General features: G+C 33.8%; 1 protein-coding gene across 1 annotated transcript; it reads left to right on the forward strand.

The window, feature by feature from the left end:
* Positions 1-2,469: 2,469 nt before the first annotated feature.
* On the forward strand, positions 2,470-22,977 carry LOC117120370. The gene is made up of 12 exons (XM_033265412.1): positions 2,470-2,838; positions 7,805-7,961; positions 8,620-8,756; positions 10,567-10,702; positions 13,642-13,737; positions 14,651-14,781; positions 15,916-16,007; positions 17,064-17,220; positions 18,672-18,770; positions 19,244-19,402; positions 20,613-20,708; positions 20,943-22,977. The coding sequence occupies exons 1-12, from the start codon at positions 2,638-2,640 to the stop codon at positions 21,009-21,011; spliced, it is 1,530 nt and encodes a 509-aa protein (XP_033121303.1). The 5' UTR covers positions 2,470-2,637; the 3' UTR covers positions 21,012-22,977.
* The last annotated feature ends 735 nt before the right edge of the window (positions 22,978-23,712 follow it).

A 23,712-nucleotide genomic window follows, 5' to 3' on the forward strand; every position in this document is an offset into this window, starting at 1 on the left:
CAGTAAGGTATGGTCATAGCGGTCAAAGGTCAAAAGTTTCCTTTTTAGCAAGAGGGCGCCATTCATGCCTTATTACAGAATTTGCACGCGTAAATCGCGGAGAACGCTATCTTGTGTTTATAAGATCTTTGGTTTAAGTTGGTTTAAGTTAGGGGTGAGGGCGTTTTCTAAGCACATGTTAATGTATTGCACTTGATTTTATCTTTAAGTGTAACTTATGCATGTGATACGTCAAATAATATCTGGAATATTCCACACGTACAAGTGTTGATGTTTCAACGTGTATTTAATGTGTACATTGTGCCATCGCTGAGTGTTATTACCAAACTGTCTTTAAATGCATAGAGCCTGAATTTGTGCTCTTTAACAATTTGCAAGCTATAAAGAAGAACAATTATTTTTGATGTAAAAAGACAAACTAATTTACAAGCTCTGTCAAAGCTTTTGTACACCAGCTCATGTCACCGTCAGCAAACATTGGCATACGTTAATACGCGTCAATATGTGATTCATAGCCTAGACTTATGAATGGAACAGCGTTCAACAGGGTTGCTCCAAACGCGTTTACATTGCAAACCAAACTTTAAAAACGGGTTAGATTTAAATAACTTAACGATGATTGTTTAAAGAGCATCATTAATTTGAGGCACACATTTTATGTCAATACCTCCAAAGTTCATTTTGTAAATCTAGCCTGTCCCTGAGGTACTTCAACACCTGCATACCTAGCCCCATCAACGTATCGTGTTTTACACTGTTGGTTATTGTATATTATATTTAATTAGGCCTGAGTTGACATGAGAAGAGACTTTAAATTTTAATTTGACAGTAAGGTTATCTTGTATCTTTTTTTTTTGTGACATAGGCCTTGCCCAGCAAGATGTACTTTGAAAACTCACTCTAGTATAATTTGATGGAGAAATTGGTTCATTGAGGCAATAATAATTACTGTTGTTTCCTAGATTACCAAACTGTTTAGTTTTGAAAATTTAACCCAATCAATCATTTTGATGAATTACTTCGCTTAAGGGCATACCGGTGAATAACATAATATTAGAGTCCATTATTATAATAACAAACTGAATCTAAATACTTATTCTATGTGCATTTGTAATGCCTTACATTTTTATAGCATTTATATAAAAAATAAACTATAAACATTTCTGTATGTAGGCCTATGTGTTTTTATTATTAGAAACAACAATACATTTATGTTGATCCTAACTGCTTGATAGTATGAGTGTTCTATTATGTACAGCCCTTAATAGAATACATTAGGCCTGGACCATACACTTAATTATAATTATGTCAACTAAATTGGTTGCTAATAGTAATTGAGCGTTGTCTGAACCTGAAACCATTAAACAATAATATTATGTAACGATTAAATGTGAACATAAAATAAGTTAACGCGTTTGTATGTCTCAAAATCAAATTATAATGGCTGCATTGCTTAAATATTCAGAATAATTATGTATTATACCATAGTATTATTCACAATTATTTATTTTTGTTAAACTGTTACTAATTTGGCCAAGAATAGAGTATATTCTATTAAATAGGCCTAATAATAATACTAATAATAATAATAATAATAATAATAATAAAAACGATAACTGATTGGTATGAGTCAACATGATTAAGTAACTTTTAATGTAAGAGTGTCGTATAATTTTTAAACAATGTTAATAATTACTCCAAAATATGGGCGTTCTATCTATGTGTAACAATTGGTAATGTTCCTGATATCAGCTCATATAATTATGTTTGGTCTGACTATTGACATTCAAAAACACAGATACAAAGGCACACCGTACAATACAGTTCTATAACTAAGGCAGTCACTTCATAAAGTGGATACCGTCGCCTTATGCTTGAATACAGTACCAAAAATACACAGGCCGTGTATGATGGGCGAAACCGTACCTTCAATGAAATAATGGAATCGCCCGTCACATTCAGCCACATTATTTTCTTGAGTGCTGCAGCCTACCCTCAAGAAAATAATGGAATTGCCCTATTCAGGCCTATTGTTTTCTTGAGTGCTGCCTGAATGCGAGGGGCGATTCCATTATTTTCTTATGTTCGAGGGTAAAGAAAATCGGATTTCCGGAACTTTGGCCTTGTCCTTTGACCTATTCTTCCGAAAATTGAAAGGGGTCTTTCTTTGATTATTATATACCATTCCACAAAATTGTATAATGATCCATTCATTAGTTTTTTGCCTAATCCTGCTAACAGACAGACAGACAGACAGAAAGACACACTGACTGACAGGCAGATAGCAGTGAATATTCAATACTGTTATGGTTACTATGTTAACACCATTGTTCTATTACAAAAAAAATAATTTTAATATTTAACTTATAGATAAAATAGGAATCACATGATTTTGTGCTTTGAGCACCGCAGTACTCCATTAGAATTCGAAAACATAAATATACGGGTGATAAAAATGAACTAATATTTATAAACAGATTCCGGCATAAGTGCTTCTTTTTTGGCAGCATAAGTGCTTTTTCGTCAACGATTTCTTTTCCTGTTCACTCGAAAATACCATTTTACACTGGCTGTTATTCTGCTCAAATCGTGTTTTGTGGTTGTATTCTTTGAATAGAGATAGCGATTGGGTACAGTATGCCGAAAACAAAACCAAAGGCTCGAGAGCTGGACCAAGAAGGTTTGTCTGCATTGCGAGGTGTTGATGTTTCGGACATCAAGATCCCAGATGACCTTGTAGAAAATGTGAGAGACCTTGCCAAATATGAATATCCATTTCGCAATCTCATATTTGGAGGTGGTGGTAATCGGCTATTTGCTTATACAGGATCTTTGCAGGTAATACTTAAAGTTTCATTAACACCGAATACGAATTTGTGAATTCGGAAAGCCTACAGAACCGATCAGAAAATCGAGTCAATGTTTAAGAATAGTGAGGCTGGCGTTTTATCGCATCGGAAACGCGGTCAAAGTTTTGGTTTTGATTCGATGTTAATGTAGCTTCATTCAGAATTATAATATCTGTCCTAGAGCAAAATCATTTTAATCAAGCTAAAAACCAGCCTTATAGTGATTTGAACAACAGACTAAAGACAGTGCTACTATGTGTTAGACGGGTTTTAATTAACATCCATAACTTCAAAAAGGGTCATATTCATACTAATACGGTAGCTCCATTAATAAATAAACCAGCGGAAACTTGATATTGGTTTTAGAATACCAGTGGGACAAATTTTTATTATGAAAATATTTGTACATCTTTGTCAAATAGTAGTTATTTTTTTTATTATGTCTATGCAAAACAAAATTTGTCAAGTAAAATATTAAACAAAATACATAAGCCTGATATTATAAATTAATGTTTGAAATATAAATCTACGTAGGCCTACATTGGTCTTATTCCGGGCAAACAGTTTACGTTATTTAAACAGTTATTAAACAGAAGCCTGTTGTTGTCCAAAGATTTCATCAACAAGAATTTTAATTGAGTACTACTGTTGTAGTACTTCACCAGAAATCTGGAATTCTTTTTACGTTCACAACTCTAAGCCCATGGATAGCTGTTGAATTTTGATATACAGTGTGGTTTATCTCAGCAAATATACAGTTGATTAGAAGAAAATCCCATATTATTATAATAATATTAGAGCGTGTCTTGGCAATAGATTATAATAACTATTCGTACAACTTAGGATTATGAAGTAATTCTTGTCAGAATTTGACCTATAGGCTTAATAACAAGACTTACTTAACGTACCAGTATTTTGTTTATAAATTGTTTTGAGTCAGGTGAATGACATCAAGAGGTTTTAATAATAAAAATAATCAGCTGGAAAAATATTACCGAAAGTGGTATCACGTTTCATAATTTAGCATCATTACCAGCATCTTTTATTTGACAAACAATGATAGATCAGCTGACTAGCGCCTAAGTGCGTTCTTGGGGCCCAGCCTCGATATATGTTTTACTACTACCCAGTAACACATACTGATACACGATCTGGTCCCTTGGTATGTCCCGTAGAAAGACGCTCAAAAAGAAGCAAATAAACAATGTAATTATATGAGGCTCCATGATGCTTCTTCGACTGAATGAATGCATTTTGGATACATTTTAAACAGGTAAATTAGAAATAGGCCTACCTATTACTATTAATTAGCGTATTATAAAAAAAAATACAGCTTGTATGTGTCTGGAAAATAGTCGTTTTTTCGAACCACAATGCCGATTTTATAATTAGTACTAAAAGCAATTTTTAATTCCAGCAATGACCTTTTTTCGACAGAATCATACCGAAATACCACGACATTTTTTCCCCTTGGCCGGGCCTCCACGACTCGTCGTTATTCCGCTTGATAGATCTATATATGATTAATAACCCAGAGGTCATTTTGTAAATAGATACTAATCTGAACTTTGTGTTGCAATAATACAACGTTATAGGCGATTATAATCTCTACGCCAGAGAGAAAACTTATTACATTTTGATATTATATGCATATTATCTTGCGTACTGAATGCATATTAAATTTATAGCCACATAGGAGACCTACTCTAGCATTAATGCGTAGTGGGGGAAGATGCTGAAACTGCTACCTCCTTTAAATATTGTATTTGCTATTTTTACGTTAAAATTTTACATTAAATTTATAGTACACGTGAGGAGTAATTACGTTTATATTATATCGATCTACTGTTTTCTAAAAAACAAACGCCAAAGATATGTTTATAAACCCTTATAACAAGGCTTATGGAGGTGTATAAAAATGTTTTTTTTGAACATTTCGAAATTTAAAAAAAATATTGATGTTTATTAAGAATAAAATTGTAAATAAAAACAGAAGAGTGGATTAAAAAAACCTATTCTTTCTACTGATTTTGACTATTCTTGATGTTTGCTATTTACGTTGTTTTTTCTGATATTTTCAAATAACATTTTTTTTCTTTGTAAATATTAACGGTATGTAAACAAATTCTGTTTTTTACAAGCTTTTATTCAAGTGAAAGAAATAATATTAAGTTGAAAATAAATATTCAGAGGCCTTAACTGTGGATAGAAAGTAATAATTCACAGCGTGTTACATTTTAAGCGCATGGCCACCGGTCGTTGGATAGCACTGTTCGCGTTGCTAATCACCTTATGATTTTTAAATAATTATACGAGATTAAATCAGGGTACCTGCTCTCAAGATAAAGAAGTAGCCGATATTCTATCAAACGTCATCAATTTGTACTTAAAATAGAAACCGATGTATCTTTCATCTTAGTTTCCCCAGCGATTGGTTTTCATCAGTTTATCATTGTAGTTTATAAGGCATAACATCATGATAGATTGACTTCTTGATGCATTCACAATTCTGATGAAGCCTAAAGACAAATTGTAGAAATGTTATTTAAAAAAGTTCAAAGGGTGCACGCAAAATAAAGGGAAAGAAACAGGAAATTCCTATTTAACATACTTGTTCTTTCGGCCTGTGAATATCACACCTCATTTCCTTATCGGTCTACGTATATACCCATCATCATTTGCTTGCATCAGCTAATACTACGTCAAATGAACAGAAGCCTTGTTATTTTTAATGTATTTGGTCATGAATTTTATAATGTATCTATAATTAATTTTGATAATTATTTAAATAAATGGGATTTTGTTCCACAGAAAAATGTCTGTACTCTGAGAGAAACAAGGGTTTTTTTTTTCTTGTTATCTAAAGGTCTATTTACCTCAGGGTACAGTGAATTGTTGATTTTCTGTAAATGTATTATTATTATGAAATGTAAAAGAAAATGTCCACTAACAACATTTAAAGAGCGATCACACATGTGAACAGGGCTCCTATTATACAAGATGAAAATGTACAAGTTAGATTTGTATGCAAGCTATAAACACAACGAGTTTTTAAGTAGGGGAAACCCACTTAGTTCTAAAAAAAATGTTAAACAACTACTATCAACAAACGTCAAATATTAAGTACTGTAATTTACCCCTGCTATTTCCCCGGCTATATTCCCCCAGTATTTTTTCTATGTATTTTCTCTCCTAGATTTCCCACTGATTAATTGTTTTCATCAGTTTATATATTCATTATACTTTATAAAGCATATAATATTATTTGTTTTTATTTTTGCTTTTTTTTTCTCTCTCTGTATGCAATCAATTTATTGGTTGACTTCTTGATGCATTCGCAATACTGATGTGAAACGTCATTTTTGAAAGCTTGCATCCGGGTTCACATATGAAATAGAGGAAAGAAGGGAGGAAATCTGTATTTAACATACTTCCTCTTTTTGCCTGTGAATACCACACCTATTTCCTAGTTGTTCTGTATTTACCCATATTTGCCAGCATTAGCTAATACTCCGGCAAGGAGGGACACCATTATTTCTGGTAAGGAGCGAGAGATTATTACAGTGCCACGTCTGTCTCTCGTCTACAGTACTTTTGCGCTTAGTGGCCATTAATGATTCTCTTCTACGATTATACAACTGATTTATTTCAACTTCTTTGTTATGGTTGTTGGTAGCAGAACAGGCCTATTTCATTAAATATAATATTTCAATATACATAAAATGTAGAATTGGAAATTGTCAAACATTACAACAATTAAGAACCAGGGCAACAGATTGACAATAGACTGCTATTTCTACCTACAAATGTATTCATACATAATACGTTAGCATTATCACTAGACTTTTCGCGTCCTAACTTGATTGAAAACGGTAGATATAGGCCCTTATGGCTCTGGTTCTGGTGGATAAAGCCGACCTGCTAAGGACTCCAAAAGTGTAGGAGTAAACAGGAGGGGTAGAAATAGTGTCGAATGATCCATCACTGCTGTTAAGACTCGCAGCGTCAGTCACGAGCAGGCTTGCCTTACCGTCATAGACCGCATTAGACCCGACGATCATCGGCTTTGCGAGGAAAACCACATTTGGTAGTGAAATCTCGGAGCGTTTAAGGCCAACTCAGACAGCGTCGGCCGACGCAGCCCGACCCGATTTATCGTCGGGGACAGTCTTAAGCCGTCGTGAGAAATATTAAACACGTTTAATATTCTACTACGCGATGTGTATAAGAGACAGATATTCTACTACGCGACTGCCCCCGACGCACACCATCGCGTCTGCGTTCAACTCACACAGACCCGACGCGACAACAAATCGCGTCGGGCTGCGTCGGCCGACGCTGTCTGAGTTGGCCTTTAGAGGTAGAGCAAACGAAAACGATACCTCCGAAGCAATAGGGAAAACATAAGGATGTTAGAGTAGCATAACTAGTTAAAGTACACTGGGTTACCTTTATCTATAATTTGTTAATTTTATTATTTATAAAATAGTTATTATTTAAATTATTGCATTACCCATAACTTCATACAACAGAAGAAAATCGCTGTGAACGTTGTGCCTAGATTATATTAAAAATAACATTAACACAACGTTGCAGAGCAACATTTTCAATGTTTAGTCTGAAAATTGCATTATAAAAACGTGTTTATGATTCTACAAAAAGGTTGTTATAAATGTATTATAAAGTAAATTGTTAGATGGAATTGATCTTCCCTTTTATTTTTTCAATACAACCAGAGAACACAAAAGAATATAGAATACATTATACAGAACTTCCGGTACGGTATTAAGCCTAATATAATATCAACCTTCCTTTCATCTACCTATCTGTTTATACTGTTATACCACTGATGGACGGATGGGTGACAAATGGTTTCTGTGGTTCTAATTGACTGATTTTCAATCATTATTTTATACTCATGAAATAAATATCAAATTATTTGCTTTGAATTTAAGGTTCTTCAGGATGTTGGCATTTTGCCCAACATCAAGCGACTGGCTGGAACGAGTTTAGGAGCACTTACGGCGTGTTTCGTTGCACTTGGACTTTCACCATTCCAGCTATTAGTGGAAGTGGAGCAAGCAAGACGTAAAATTCAGAAAATGTTACTAGGTAAAAACAAAGAGTACAGAAGAGAAAGGGGCTTGACTTACGAAATGGAGCGATGCTGGACTACCACGAGTTAGCGGGCGTCCTACATATTAATTAAAGATCTAATTTTTCGATGGAATGGATCGGGTTCCAAAAAAAAAAAAAATTCAAGAGTCGGACTTCTTTCCATTTATACTATTTGGCTACGTTCAGACCTCAGATACACCTGGGGTAACTAACGCCAAGCATACGGTTATCCCTGCGTAACTGCGAGTTGTCCAGACTGGGTCATTAACGTGTGGTAAGGCTGCCTAATTTATTCGCGAGAAATACAAACAATTTGTAATCTTGCATTTTATGTCCTGTTTGCATCTAAGCTTATGTGATTGGTCAAATCCTGATTAGGTTCAAAACCATTGGTGCATGACTGTCGTAACTTAATGGCGTAATAGGCCCTAAAATACTGGCGTCCCCTACGCCAAGCACAAGTTCACACCACTCGAATAACATAATATATAAGTAGCATGTATGTAAATTAAGTTAAGTAATAATGACACTAAATTATAAATCAATTGTAAAGCGCCAGTCCGATATCTCTCTGAAAGAGTACAGTATGTCAGCAGCGTATTTAGTCAACTGTTTATCAGTCAATGACAGCCAGATATTCCTGTCATGGCAGATGCACGATGGGGTATCTTTAGTCTGTATTCAAACTTAAAGGCTGATTACGGTTGGCACCCGGCCAGTGGCTACACTAAGTGGTTACAAGAAAATATAGAAGATTATTCTGGAAATGGCCAACTTACGTTTAGACAGGTAAGATAGACGTTCATGATAATTAACAATCATAATTTATGTTGTTATTTCAACAGAGGCCTATATTTTGATTTTTAACCATACCATACTATACCATACCATACATGTCCGAAACTCTTGTACCTCGTGTCTTTGACAATAAAATATAATACAGTAGTATTGTTTCGTGTAAGTATCACTTATCGGGTTCCGGCACGTTGCCACCCTGGCCGTTGCCACCCGGCATTTGCCGCCCGGCCCGTTGCCACCCGGCCTTTTGCAACCCCTTCTGCCACACTACCTTTCGCCAGCCTAGGCCCGTTGCCACCCTGCATTTTACCACTTGTCTTTTGCCACCCTAGGCCTGTTGCCACCCATGCCCGTTGCCGTTAATTTTATGGCACACATTTCCTTTAAAATTATTGGTTTAAGGACGCTTTATTACAAACTATAATTTCTCATGAGAAATAAGGTTTAGGATAAATATTAGTAGATCTAGATTAAAACTGATAATTCTCATCTTTAGTGCAACACTACAAAAATACTGTAACACCAACCCTTCCGACCGTTTATACCACAAGGGCTATTGTTCACGGTATATATAGGTCCTTAACCCTAATTTGCTTGGCCTTCATTGGGGGAAATGTCCATGGTTCAACTGACCAAATTTTGTTCAGTTGGAGATTTCCCCACCCATCTTCTTCATATTGGTTAATATACCACCAAATGTTATTTTTTGTTGACCAAAAAAGAAATACACCGAAAGATATAATAAATTATAGAGTCATATCCGTCGATGAATGAGCACCTTTCATTTTATAACACTTCATGTGTTTTAATTGATTAAAAATTGTTTAAAAAAAAGGGAAAAAAACTATACTCACATTAGAAAATAAACACACCACTCATTCACCTAACTAAATATATACTCGAAGACAGAATAAATACATACATACACACACGCATACCATACATCTGAATACAACTATTAAAAACATCATACGCTAATTAGGACTTCTTCACGCATATGATTTTATAACCGCAAAGAATTGACTTGTTTAAATTATGTATTTAACTTTATCAAAGCAATCAATCCATTCATCCTTCAGTGCACATGTTGTGGCAAAAATGCCGAAAGTGAAATTTCCGAGAATAAATACAATTATGGGTGGCAACGGTCCTAGGGTTGCAACAGGCCGGGTGGCAAAAGGCCTAGTGTGGCAACGGACCCGGTGTCAAAACGCCAGGTGGCAACGAGCCTAGGGGCAAAAGGCCTGGTGGCAAAATGCATTGGTGGCAACAAGCCGGGTGGCAACAGGTCTACGGTGGTAACAGGCCTAGGGTGACAATGGCAAAAGGCCAGGAGGCAAAAGGCCGGGTGGAAACAGGCCGGGTGGTAAAAGGCCGGTTATCAACGGGCCAGGTGGTAACGGGCCTAGAAAGAATAATATCGTGTATAAAATTAAATTAGCTTTCATTTAAGATACAGGTCCTTAATAGGACAAATTATACAGTAGCAAAAAATAAACTCAGTTTCGCTTGTTGGGCCATTTTAAATTTCCACACGATTTTCATCTTTACGAGTTCTGTCCATGCAAGTCTACAGAACCTTAAATAATAAAACTAAATTTAGTAATTTTTTAGTTTTAGGAAGGATATAAACTTCATACTGTATCAAAACAAGTTTTAATATGAAGTAGCATTTGTGAATGCCTTTCTTTTTTCTGATACACATCATTGTAAAAGAAAAATATAAGAAATATTTAAATACATACGGTACGAAAAACAACAAACATAAAATAACAGAAAAAGGGTTATTTTCTTTCAACAGCTGTATGAGACTACTGGCATAGAGTTGTGCTGTGTTGCTACCAATCTTAACCTTATGACAGCTGAATACTGCCACGTGAAAACCACGCCAGATCTGCCGATAATTGTTGCACTGAGGATGAGCATGTCCTTACCAGGTAAGTCTTGATTTGAATATTATATCTAGATGTGTGTATATATATAGAACTATATATACACTGTTTCTCGTATGTGCATCTAATACTGGTGTTGTGTTGGCCTACTATGGGGGGGGGGGTGGTGGGCAGATGGTTTAGGCATCTCCATAGACAGCAGAGAAAATCCCGGGTTTGAATTCAGGTTTACAATTTATATATTGATATGTACGTATTTAATCGTAAATATTAGAAAGGTTCTAAAGCCAAAGACACGTTTGATTGGTTTTCCAATGATTAATCATTGAAGTTCGAATACTTAACGCTTCTGTTATGTGGCATGTGAAACCACAAACCACAACGTTGAGGATGTAATGTCCCCTGAAAATGACAAACAATCATCTATAATTATAATTACACTTATTTGAAAGCCTATGGACACGATGCAAAACAGAGGTCATCAATATATGCTACGATCTGAAAACTATCGGCCTGAAAAACTTAACAACATAGATCATAGTGTTCGATAACAGGAAGTGAATATCATTCCATATTTCAGAATAATTGATTAAAAAATAATGAGTTTTATCATCGTTTTTCACACGACAGGTAAAATTAATAATAATATGGATAAACAACAACAACAACAAAAAACTAATTTAAAGTTGATAATTATATGTTACTTAAAAATAAGCAAGTTTATTTAAACAAATATTTTTGATATTTTATTGGTATTTTTCTTGGAACAATGGCCTACATTTGTAATAATCCGAACGTTAACATGGCCCAGCCCCCTCCCTCCCCCCCCCCATATTTTGGGCAGAAAATATATAATGTCTATGGAGATTTTTGTATGAACGGAAAGAAATGCAAGAAAAGAAAGAGGGAAGGAGGAGAGGGAGGGGAAAAAGAATGTTTATCCAGTCCCCCGACCGAGTTAGATATTCCTTCCAATTCACATTGGCGAATCTGGCGGACCAGGGGTCCTGACCCCCCCCTTCCTTGTGAAATAAAGAAAAGAATTATATACCCACGTGATTTGTTAGAATTAGAAAATTCAGTTTTTAATATTGTGTTTTAATATACCTTTTTTTATTTCTTCCATTTTATCATTTTAATTTGGTTCTATGTCTGGTGCTGTGCTTTTTATCCATTGCTTCTTTTTTATGTTTGTGTTGTGAATTTCTTGAATTTTGGTGTTCTGTTTTTTAATCTTTTTAAGCACTTATTGTAATACACTCATATACAGTCTTTTGCCTTTCTGTTTGTATTTTTTTTATTTATATTTTTATCTGAATAAAGAATAAAGACATTTGAATACAAAATTAGAAGTGGGAAAGCTCATTTCCCGCCATCTAGGAATTAACATTGTCTCGGAGGAGGACCCCAGACCCCCTTTATTTTTGGGGTTTCGTCGATTCATGGAAAAAAAATATACGTATGCATTAGTATGTATACCGGTACACACATAATAGGCCTATTTACTGTAATAAGAATGAAACAAATTTACCTGAGCGTTCAACAAGGGGGAAAACCTTGAAATTTGAAGAACTTAAAATTCATTAAAAGACACTTCAGAAGAAGCTCATTTCCCGCCATTTAGAAATCAACATTTTCCCGGGGAGAACCTGAACCAGCCTTTCTCTTTGGGGATCATTGATTCAGAATCGTTTTCAAGAGGGGAACCTTGAATTTTGAACAGGGAACAGTGAACACTGTTCCCTGATTTTGAAGAACTTAAAATCTAAAAGATATTTCAGAAGTTCAGAAAGCTCATTTTCCGCCATCTAGAAATCGAGATTTTTCCGGGGGTAACCCGGACCCCTTTCTCTTTGGGGGTTAATCGATTCATTGAATCGTTTTCAATAGGGGAAAACCTTGAATATTAAGAACTTAAAAATCATTAAAAGACACCTCAGAATTCGGGAAAGCTCATTTTTCCCATTCAGGATTCAGGAATCAAAATTTTTCTGAGGTAGGACCCCCCCCCCCCCACCTTTCCTTTTTGGGATTTATCGATTCATGTAATAAGAATACGTATGCAATCACTCAATTTTTGTAATGATATACACATAAGGCCTACCGGTATTTTACTGTAATAAGAATGAGAAAAATTTACCTGACCGTTTTCAAGAGGGAAAACCCTTGAATTTTGAACAACTTAAAAGCCATTAAAAAATGTCGGGAAGCTCATTTCCCGCCATTTAGAAATCAACATTTTCCCGCGAAAAATCCGAACCCCGCTTTCTCTTTGGGGTTCATTGATTCATGGAATCGTTTTTCAAGAGGGGAAAACCTTGACTTTCGAAGAACTTAAACGTCATAAAAAGACACCTCAGAAGTCGGTAAAGCTCATTTCCCGCCATCTAGGAATCAAGATTTTCCCGGGGGAGAACCCCTGAATCCCCCTTTCTCTTAGTTTACCGATTCATGGGAAAAATAACATGTATGCAACTACTAATTTGTTTATGTATGTATATACACATAACATACCTATTTACTGTAATAAGAATGAGAAAGTTTGCCTGACCGTTTTCAAGAGGTGAAAAATCTTGAATTTTGAAGGACTTTTAAAGTCTTTAAAGTCATTAAAAGACACCAGCTCAAATTTGGGAAAGCTCATTTCCCGCTATCTCGATAGGAATCAAAATTTTCCCGGACCTCCCCTCCACCCCCCCTTCCTTTTTGGCGTTCTTAGAAAATATGTTGGCCCCCACCCCCTAAATTTGAACCAATTCATATTCCCATTCATCTTACTAGTGCCCATTCTCCACTTTGAAAAACGTTCCGCCGGCCCTGGATAATGATCATTCAAGGTTGAATTTTTTACGTTTGTCTGTTGGTATGTGGTATGTAGTTAAAAGTGTCAAGAAATATTAAACCAGGATATACTTCCAAAATACATTTCCTTCATATTTTAATGTATTGTGTAATTTCTAATGTGTTTTTTTTCTGACCGCCAGCTCTTCTGTGTGCCGTGAAGTACAACCTGAGAGGCCAGGAAGATATATACGTTGATGGTGGGCTGTTGTGTAATTTCCCTATACATGTATATGACGGTATGGCTCTATTCTTCAACATAATAGTTGTAGCGTAAATGAGAAACTTCGCCTGCTGAAAGCTGTTTGTCCTCGTCATAAGGCTTGTCGAAAACATTAATACATAAGCAAAACAGGGAAGAGTAATTATTACTATTAATAGCCAACACTTTTTTTTTTATAAGAACCAGTAAACTTTTGCCCAGGCTCAGTGTTCTTAGCTTTTTGCCGATTTCATGCTTAACATTTTCTTATTTTTTTCTTATTTTACACATTTTTCAAGCATGAAAATTATTATTGTGCAGTCAGTATATTTCTGTACTGTATTATATAGGGCTCCACTCTTATAAGCCGTGGCTCGGTAAGAATTCACTTTCATAGCCTACTAATTATTAATATTATCATTATCATTATCATTATTATTATAGGTCTACTTTTGTGTGTCTACTATTATTATTATTATCATTTTCATAATCATCATCGTTATTATTATTATTATTATTATTATTATTATTATTATTATTATTATTATTATACAATAAATTTAGACAAAAAGTTCCACTATTTCGCAAAATAGTCTATTTTCTCCTTTTATTAAAAAGTTCCACTATTTCACAAAATAGTCTATTTTCTCCTTTTATTACCTTACTTTTGATAAAATTCAGCAATCAGTCGTTAGTTTGATATTTGTCTTTGTACACCCCATCAAATTGTATGTGACAATCAACTGTGGTATGCCCATATTTGGATGTAAAATGGCATCATGTCCAAATATGGGCATATCACACATATTTTTCCCCATAAAATTTGATAGTCTAAGGTAAGCTTAAGATAACCAATAAAAAGACATTTATTTACAAATAACTGAGGCCAATATTGATATTATGTGTTTACATAAATTCTTACTGTTCTATTAAAAATCGTCTACTTGTAGGTTGGTGGCTGTCAATGGAGGAAGAGAATACCTTTTTTAAACGACTCAGGCCAGCAGAGGATATCCACAAGCTCTATAGCACCAAAGAACGGTTCAAAGAAAAAAACAAAGAAACACTGGGTGTGTGTCTAGTGAGTATTGTCATTTGAGTTTAAAGTTAACTTAATGCTTATAGAAACACAAAAACTATTGTAATGACGATAACAACGATGATAATCATCATACAAAAAGAATAACTATAATAAGGATAATATATTATTCAAGGGTTATTTCTAAAATTGTAATCACTGCAAACGTTTACATAATTTCTTACATTGTTATCATTATCAATTACTGTCAATCATCACTATCAATTATGATCATGAATTTATTATTATTATCATTATTATTATTATTATTAGTATTGTAATTATTGTTGTTATTCTTACTATTATTATTTTTTCTTATTATTATTATCATTATTATAATATTTATTATAAAAACGTAAATTAATTACTTTATTTTATTTTCATTCCACAATCATATAAACGGAATCGGACTGAGAATATATTTTAGTACGAAGTTTAGGCATTGAAAGCGCTTAGCATTTTAATTATAATGCTTGTCATAATGATAATAGTTAGTGAGTACCCTGGTGTAAATCGAAGCACTAACTGTTAAAATAAGCAGTTTAAAAAAAATGTCAAAATGGATACACCACAACTCATGGGTTTGTGTTAATTCATGGTTGTCGATAGGTTTTATACTCGGAAAAATCTTTTATTGTTTAAATAAGTTTTGTTAACAGTATACTAATTAATTCGTTGCTCACATCACGAACTAACACAATCAGAGTAGATTGTGTTAGTTCGTGAAATCACAGTAGCGCGTCAAATCGAGCGCGTATTGGTTGTCAAGCAATTTTGTATTCTTTACCACACAAAAAGTCATTAACGACAACAGCGCGTATTTTGACGCGCTTTTTTTATTTCACGAACTAACACAATTGAATTTAATTGTGTTAGTTCGTGATGTGAGCGACGAATCGTTTGATAATTTAAGCCTAGCCGGCACTCACTGCGCCCGATGGTCGTCGGCCGGCGCGATTCTATGGAGAACGCAGCGCCATGACAAACTGCAGACAGTGTCGTTTCGTCTAGCGCTTAAATGAAGCGGAGTTGGTTTTGGCGGCCGACGGTCGTGCGACCGTCGTACGACGCAGTAAGTGTCCGGCTTTAGACGTCATGCCAACTTTATGTTTTCTTGATTTTAATTTCTGTGAGAAGTTCACGGAGAGTGAGTCGAGTCTGATGCAAATTCAATTTAAAGAGAGATATCATGGAAAATATGCTGAAGTTCCAGATACTAAACTTGCAAGGTAATATTCTGAAAATTATATTCATATGAATATAAAGATGTTGGTGTCATTTTAAAGTTACAATTTTAAGTACTAAAATATGTGTCATTTAGCATAATGAAAACTTTATCCCTATTTTTAACAAGCTCAGTCACATAAATATGAGCTACATCGTATGTATAAACGCACTCACGTGACTGTAAACCACACTAAATTTTGTAGGCCTATCTGCTATTCGCTTAAAGCGCTTAACGTCGACCAACACTACCAAACAGGGTACAACGGATTTTTAATGAAAAAACTTGGAAAACGTCCTATGGTTGTCGAGTTATGTAAAAATGCAGTTAGTATACTAAAAAACACTCTAATTTTAGCCTTTTTCCTGTACAAATCAAACGTGGTCTTTATTACGGCTTGAGTTTTTTATGCAATTATGTTTAATTATCATTATTTTATTTTTTATTGGGCCTTCCATACATACAAAAGTTACTGTATTGTTTGTGAAGAACGGCAGTCGTTGATGAAGAAATTTGTCTTCAATTTTCAGTTATTTCAGGCGTATCCGCAAATGACTTCAAACCGGATGGTAACTGAAAGGCAACTCCATGGTAACCGTATGGTATCGGTTTGCAGTTTGTCTTAAATAAAGTTGTTTGAAAGTTATCAACCGTGTTGCAAGTTTTGTAATCTACGCCTCTCGTGTGACTGGAGGTCACAGTCTTAACTTCGAAAGAAAATGACGACTCAATTTTGCATTGACTGTAAAAATATATAAATGATTACAAAGCTCAAGTTATCTAGTTTTATAATCCGATCACCCCAGATTGTCAAATGAATCAATTCAAATTATATTATTCACAGGACTAGAGAAAATTGGGTCCTGTTGAAAATCTCTTAACATTTCGCGCTTAGACCGGCGGTGTTAATCAACAACTGTAGACTGCAAACGAAATTAACAAACAAAATCGACAAGCAGTTTCAGACTTTTAGGCCAGAGATTGCTATGCTCAAATAATTAATAATATTTTTTTTTAAACAAATATTTGATTATTATTTTTAATTATTAATTTAAAATAGAGAACGGAAAGATATAATTCAGAGGACGAGTACAGCTGCTGAGGCTAGTGTTGCACTGACCACAGCGTTTGTCAAGTTCTTCGAGGTGATAGAGGTTTATGACAAAGACAATAATGGAGGCCTTTCTATTGAAGAGTTCAAAGCCTTAGTGAAATGTGTAAGTTAAGATGTATTGTCCCATAAAAAATACCAAAAACTATCATAAAAATAGTATTCAAGATTAAATTGCTCATTTTGAACTAACATAAAAATGACTAACTTGAACACAGAGGATCTAAACAATGTTTACTCATAATTTTAACAGCGGAATATGGTAGAAACACTTCCAGTCACTGAGTGTGTTTTTATATTTTTTCTTATCCAATATAAAAACAACTGTACATACTATTTTTTTTAATTCAATAATTTCTATGTTCAAGTTAATAATTTGTATGTTACTGCATAATGAGCAAGTTATAACTTCAAAATTATATTTTATAATTTTTTTTTTGTCATTTTTAAGAACAATACACCTTTAATCAATACACCGGCGGAAGATACTGATCTATGTATATTTGAGAATGATCATTTCTTCTTGTCCCATGTTAAGTATCATAACCAGACAGTCGAGCAGTATTAGCATGGCTCGCTTAATAATTTTTTGTGCTCTCTGGATAGAATATTTTCAATCATTTCTTCTAGGGAGGTGCTGTATTTCATATAAATATATTAAGTCAGTTATTTTGAAATTGAAAATTCCCATCAATATTCGATAGTAAGGAAATGTGTAATTCCAAATGTCGATGTAGAAGCAGAACATAAATACATTTTATAAAAAAAACACAACTACTTCAAACCTTATCATAGGCGAGTGCCTATATTTAATACAATGGGTTTTACTGCCCCTAATTTTCAGTTTAACACAGATAGTCTATGAGGCAGAAGCAATCAACATTCATCGCGAAATATTTTTAAATTTTTCGTATTTTTTCTGTACTAATGGGTATGGGGAAAAGAATGAAAATGGTAGAAGTCTTAGACCTACTTGTTGCCCTAAAATATATTAGATATTTATACCTTCAGTTTATTTTTGTTGTTATGTCTATAATTTTTTTTTTTTTTTTTTTTTTTTTCATTTTTTATTTTTTTTATTGTTTCAAAATTAAATTCTGTTTAATGCTGTATTTCATATAAATATATTAAGTCAGTTATTTTGAAATTGAAAATTCCCATCAATATTCGATAGTAAGGAAATGTCTAATTCCAAATGTCGATGTAGCAGAACACAAATACATTTTATAAAAAAAACACAACTACTTTAAACCTTATCATAGGCGAGTGCCTATATTTAATACAATGGGTTTTACTGCCCCTAATTTTCAGTTTAACACAGATAGTCTATGAGGCAGAAGCAGTCAACATTCATCGCGAAATATTTTTAAATTTTTCGTATTTTTTCTGTACTAATGGGTATGGGGAAAAGAATGAAAATGGTAGAAGTCTTAGACCTACTTGTTGCTGTAAAAGATATTTATACCTTCAGTTTATTTTTGTTGTCATGTCTATGATTGTTTTTTTTTTTTTTGTTTTTTTTTTACACCATTGACATTTTGTATCGTTCCAAAATAGAATACTGATGAATTTACCCATGAAGATTATTTCACATTGTTCGGAAAAGAAGATGCTAACACAGTGTTTAATAACATTGACAAGAACGGTAATGGAGTGGTAGGTTCTTAAGATATATATATTTTTTTAAAAACCCATGATTTTCTTGTTATGTATTATTTCATGAATCAGCTTTATTCAGAATCACGTTGCTGAAAGTTTTGTTTCAGCAAATTGAGATAAATTAGTTTAATAATAAGAAATATTTAATAATTATCATAAAGACAAATTAAGTAAAAACCATGATTATGCTGTAGGCCTATGATGTAATAGTATTGTACTATAAATTAACAAGAAACATTTAAGTAATATATAAAAAAAAATGTACTGATAATTAAATCGTGTTGTTTATTCATTATGGCTACACTCTCAAAATTGAGTCGCAATATATAAATTCTTATGTTTTCCTTGCTTTTGGGCAAGGACTGCATTGAAAACGTTGTAGCGACCATGTAGCCTGATTTTAACCAGGCTTCAGTACACTTCTTAATAGGACACATCATTAATTTCAATTTACACATCGTTTTCGATAGATACACACAAAGGAGATCTTGAATTACGTAGAGAGTAAGGGAATTCATATGATGGCCGAATTCATTGGTTACAAGCGACAGGAAATTAATGGGCTCGGAAGCTATTTGACTGCATTGCAAAATAGTGTCTTCAATCAAGCTATGCGAGAATTCGTTGAGGTGATGCATTGACTTTTGGTTGATACTTTTCGTTATAGTTGGTAAAGCCTGGCACTTGAACGATCGTCGTTGTGAGCGCTAGAGACGATTGTCAATGGCAGTCTGAACAGATAGGCGAATCATTAAAAACGATCCGTCGTTGCGCCCATGTTGTGGCGTTGTGTTCTTTATAGAATTTCGTCGGCCGACGCCTGTCGGGCGCATTTAGTGTCCTGCTTAAAAGTCATGATATCATTACTGTTGGTGATGACATTTTCTTAATGATAAATCTGATGGGCAGACGCGACACCACATGACAAGGTTTTCATTCGTCAAAAAAACTGTTAGAATAATATTATGTAACTCATCATTTCCACCAAAATCCAGTCATATAGACACAGATCATTTAAAGTTACATTACTTATTTTGTTTTAGTTAGCAAATTCTCACGTAAGGTTTGGGATTTAATTACTTTGGATGTCCAAGATCTCTTTTTTTAGAAATTTCAAGAGTTGTTTTTGAGCCAATTTAATGTAATTAAAATATTTAAAAATATTTTCAACAACTTTCGGTTTGAAAAACGTTTAATATGATTTTAAGCGTGTGTGTGATTAAAAAAAAAATAAATATAACGGTTTAAACACTAACACTATACTTACCTTATTTTTATATTATTAAGCGAAGACCTATAGCTTATACAATCATTTGTTTCACATTAAACATGTTCGCAATGCAAAACATTTCATATTATTTATACAGGCCATATAAAATTTATATACTTATTAATATATACGATTTATTGAAACACAAACGGGGTAAAACGGGAATATATTGAACTGGATTGAATATATCGAATTGCCTGTCTTGACAGTATATCACTCCGTTCAGGAGTCAAGAAAGGAATGTTCACGTCGCGGCACTGTTTCTACTAATCCTTTTACCACTCACTATACAAGAGAAGATTTTTTAGACCTAAATCGACATGGCTCTACAGATTATGATCTCTTGAATAGATTCGATAAGAAGAAGACTCCTTTCAAATTGTATTTAAACAAAGAACACAGCCATTTTAACGAGAAATATAGAAAAAATATGAAATGTGAAGTACTGTGTGACATAGAGAAATATCATTTAACAGCATCTTTTAATGATTACCACATAAAAATCTACGATTATTTATTTTTAATCGAATTATTACTAAATCAATAGCTTTGTGTTTTTTGTCTATTAGCCATCTGATGTTAAACGTACGGTTGGAGTTGACTCGTATTACATTAATGGTACTGACTTTGCTATCGAAGCCGAAGATAGAACCTTTCTTTTTGAGGTAATGTCTTCATGCCTCTTGCATTGGTATTTGTTGTTTTTCATTTGTTTATGATATTACATCAAATAAAATCAAATCACATTCTGCTTGAAAATAGAGGGCAGTGTTCACTATATACTTTAAAACCAACATTTATGGTTTTAGCTACTTTATATTTACTAGTTAAATCCGAACAATAAAGAAAATAACCAAATAATAATATGCGAAATGATGTGTACTTTTATGTTATTACAGCAAGGATACCGGGCAACTGTTGCTTATCTGGAAGAATTTGTAAAGAGCGGAAAAGCACGCAGAAAGTAGGCCTAATCACTGTACAAATGAGTATGGTGGCGAATACAATAGGCCTATTTAAAGATGAAGATCAACTCGTTATCAACATAAAATGAAATTTGTTGGGTATTATAGCATTTGATCTGTATAATTAATTCCTGAATATGTTTTGAATTTGTTTAAACACTCTAATAGTTGGTTCAGAGTTTAATCCTAAGAGAGAGCAAACTGGCAATCAGTTCATTTAAGTAAAATATCATTTTCATGATTACAAATATAGGTGTAATATCGAGCTTAGCGTTTTTGGAATGTTTAATGAAGGTGGCAATTCAGCCACAGCTGATAATTTGGAACCTCACAATGTTTATGGTTCATTTTATTCAGTCATATGCATAAATACATAAAGTGTGTGTGTGTGTGTTTATTTATACAAAAACGTACATGGCACGACAAAAGAAATATACAATCTAGAAAATGAACCTAGCGTATTAAACATTTAAAATAATTTAATTTATTTTTAATGGTGAATTATTATAGTATGTCTTTAGAATTATTTTAATAATCTTAGGCATATTAGTAACCAAAAATAATAAATTGTTAATGTTCCCCAGGTATATCGGAATTATAGAGGTATGTATATAATAATATATTTTTCACGTGTATTCTGTTTTTGTGTTTTTGTATTCTGAAACAATTTATTTGTCTACTTTGATCCAATTATTGTAATATCCTGTTTCAAAATTATTACTAGAATGTGTTTTAGATTTTTCTATTTTATTTTCGAGACACTGGGAGTTTTCTCAAGCTTACGAAAACGGTAACGAATACGGTTACGGATGTCGATGGATGGCTTTTTTTTTGGTGTGAACACCAAGGATAACGCACATAGGGGCCTAAGTCTGAAGAAAACTTATTTCCAGTGGGTTCCTGGTAGTGCTTGGGCAGTACACCGGGACACAATTCCCTACTCTTTTCCGAAGGGTGTACTGCATTCTTTAACGTGTAAATGGGTCATTTTGCATACGGGACAAACAGCTTAAACGTCTCCGAAAGACGGTGTACTTTTGAAACTTATTTTAGCCCTCCAGCAGAAACACTAACAGAGCAGCGATGGGAATTGAACCGGGAACCAAGAGATCTCGATCCTCGGTTTAGCGCGCACACAGTGTCTACCGCCAGTTTAACCGACGAGCTTGATTTAGTACGTCATCAAATATTTAGAAAGCCTCCGTAAACACATATGTCACAACGTAGGCGATTCATGCCTTTTGCATGAATGAAGGATCATATTCAACTCGTACAGCATAATATTGTCAAGAATGTTTTAGGCACGTATCACAATAATGAGTATTCGTTATCGCTTTCTTGAGGCTGCGAAACATCCCTATTATATTTAACAAGCGATTTCTTAATAAACTAATAACACTATAAGCTTGCAGCACGTTAAATACGCCACAGATAGTGATCATATTAACATTAATGAGCACCCCCTAGTTACTTTTTCTAATAAGCGCCGTGCTTAGCATAAAAAAATGCAATATAAGCCATGCGGCATAGTTGAAGGGAATTACGTTGACTGAATACAATATGTATACGCCCACATAAGATTTAATAATGCATATCTAATAATAAGGAGTTTTAAAAGACTTACTATTTAGGCCTTCCAACTTTTAGACTTATTATTGCAAATATTTTAAAGACATTTATGTAGCTGTTTATATTTGCAAAGTTATCACAAGGCTTGTTATTATTAATTATATACTGTATTATAAAATTATAAATGATAAAATAGGCCTATATAATTGTTTCAATTACATTATATTACCGGTCTAATGAATGGATTGCTAGCACAAAACACGCAGCATGAGGCTAGATCATAAAATATATACCACAGACTTGATTTGGTTAAACATTGTAGTCTGAGTTGTTTTGTTCGACGCTAGTGTAATGAAAATATGGTCAATAAAATAAATACCACAGACTTGATTTGGTTAAACATTGTAGTCTGAGTTGTTTTGTTCGACGCTAGTGTAATGAAAATATGGTCAATCACCTTTCATCACTACCACCGTCCCCACCCCCACAGACCTATTATTGCAAATATTTTAAAGACATTTATGTAGCTGTTTATATTTGCAAAATTATCACAAGGCTTGTTATTATTAATTATATACTGTATTATAAAATTATAAATGATAAAATAGGCCTATATAATTGTTTCAATTACATTATATTACCGGTTCTAATGAATGGATTGCTAGCACAAAACACGCAGCATGAGGCTAGATCATAAAATATATACCACAGACTTGATTTGGTTAAACATTGTAGTCTGAGTTGTTTTGTTCGTCTAGTGTAATGAAAATATGGTCAATCACCTTTCACCACTACCACCGTCCCCACCCCCACAACCATAGAGTTCTCTTATGCATAATTAACATACAAACGCCATATTGTTATTGGTGGTCTTATCGTATCCTTAGCATTACATTGATTATCAATATACCTAGAGTGTACATCAAACCTCAAAACTGATTTATCCCAACAGAAACATATGTAGGCTGTTGTCCCAAAAAAACAAATGCTGTCCCAAATAAAACACATATGCTCCCCTACTCTCCAAAGACACACGCTGTCGTTTTGTGTTACTTTTCCTATATTCAAGGGGCGGGGGATTAGTGGAAAGGTATATATATCACCTGTCACTAATGCCTTAAGTTGTATTATTTTT

This window comes from Anneissia japonica, unplaced genomic scaffold, assembly GCF_011630105.1.
Source record: "Anneissia japonica isolate Jap-2015-1 unplaced genomic scaffold, ASM1163010v1 scaffold284953_len930413_cov181, whole genome shotgun sequence".
Taxonomy (NCBI): Eukaryota; Metazoa; Echinodermata; class Crinoidea; order Comatulida; family Comatulidae; genus Anneissia; species Anneissia japonica.

Bases quoted from the DNA above. Each gene is read 5' to 3' on its own strand.
- LOC117120370 (XM_033265412.1), top strand. From the start codon at position 2,638: ATGCCGAAAACAAAACCAAAGGCTCGAGAGCTGGACCAAGAAGGTTTG. The intron at 2,839-7,804 runs GTAATACTTAAA...TTTGAATTTAAG, and splicing joins CTTATACAGGATCTTTGCAG to GTTCTTCAGGATGTTGGCAT. The intron at 10,703-13,641 runs GTAAGTCTTGAT...TCTGACCGCCAG, and splicing joins GATGAGCATGTCCTTACCAG to CTCTTCTGTGTGCCGTGAAG.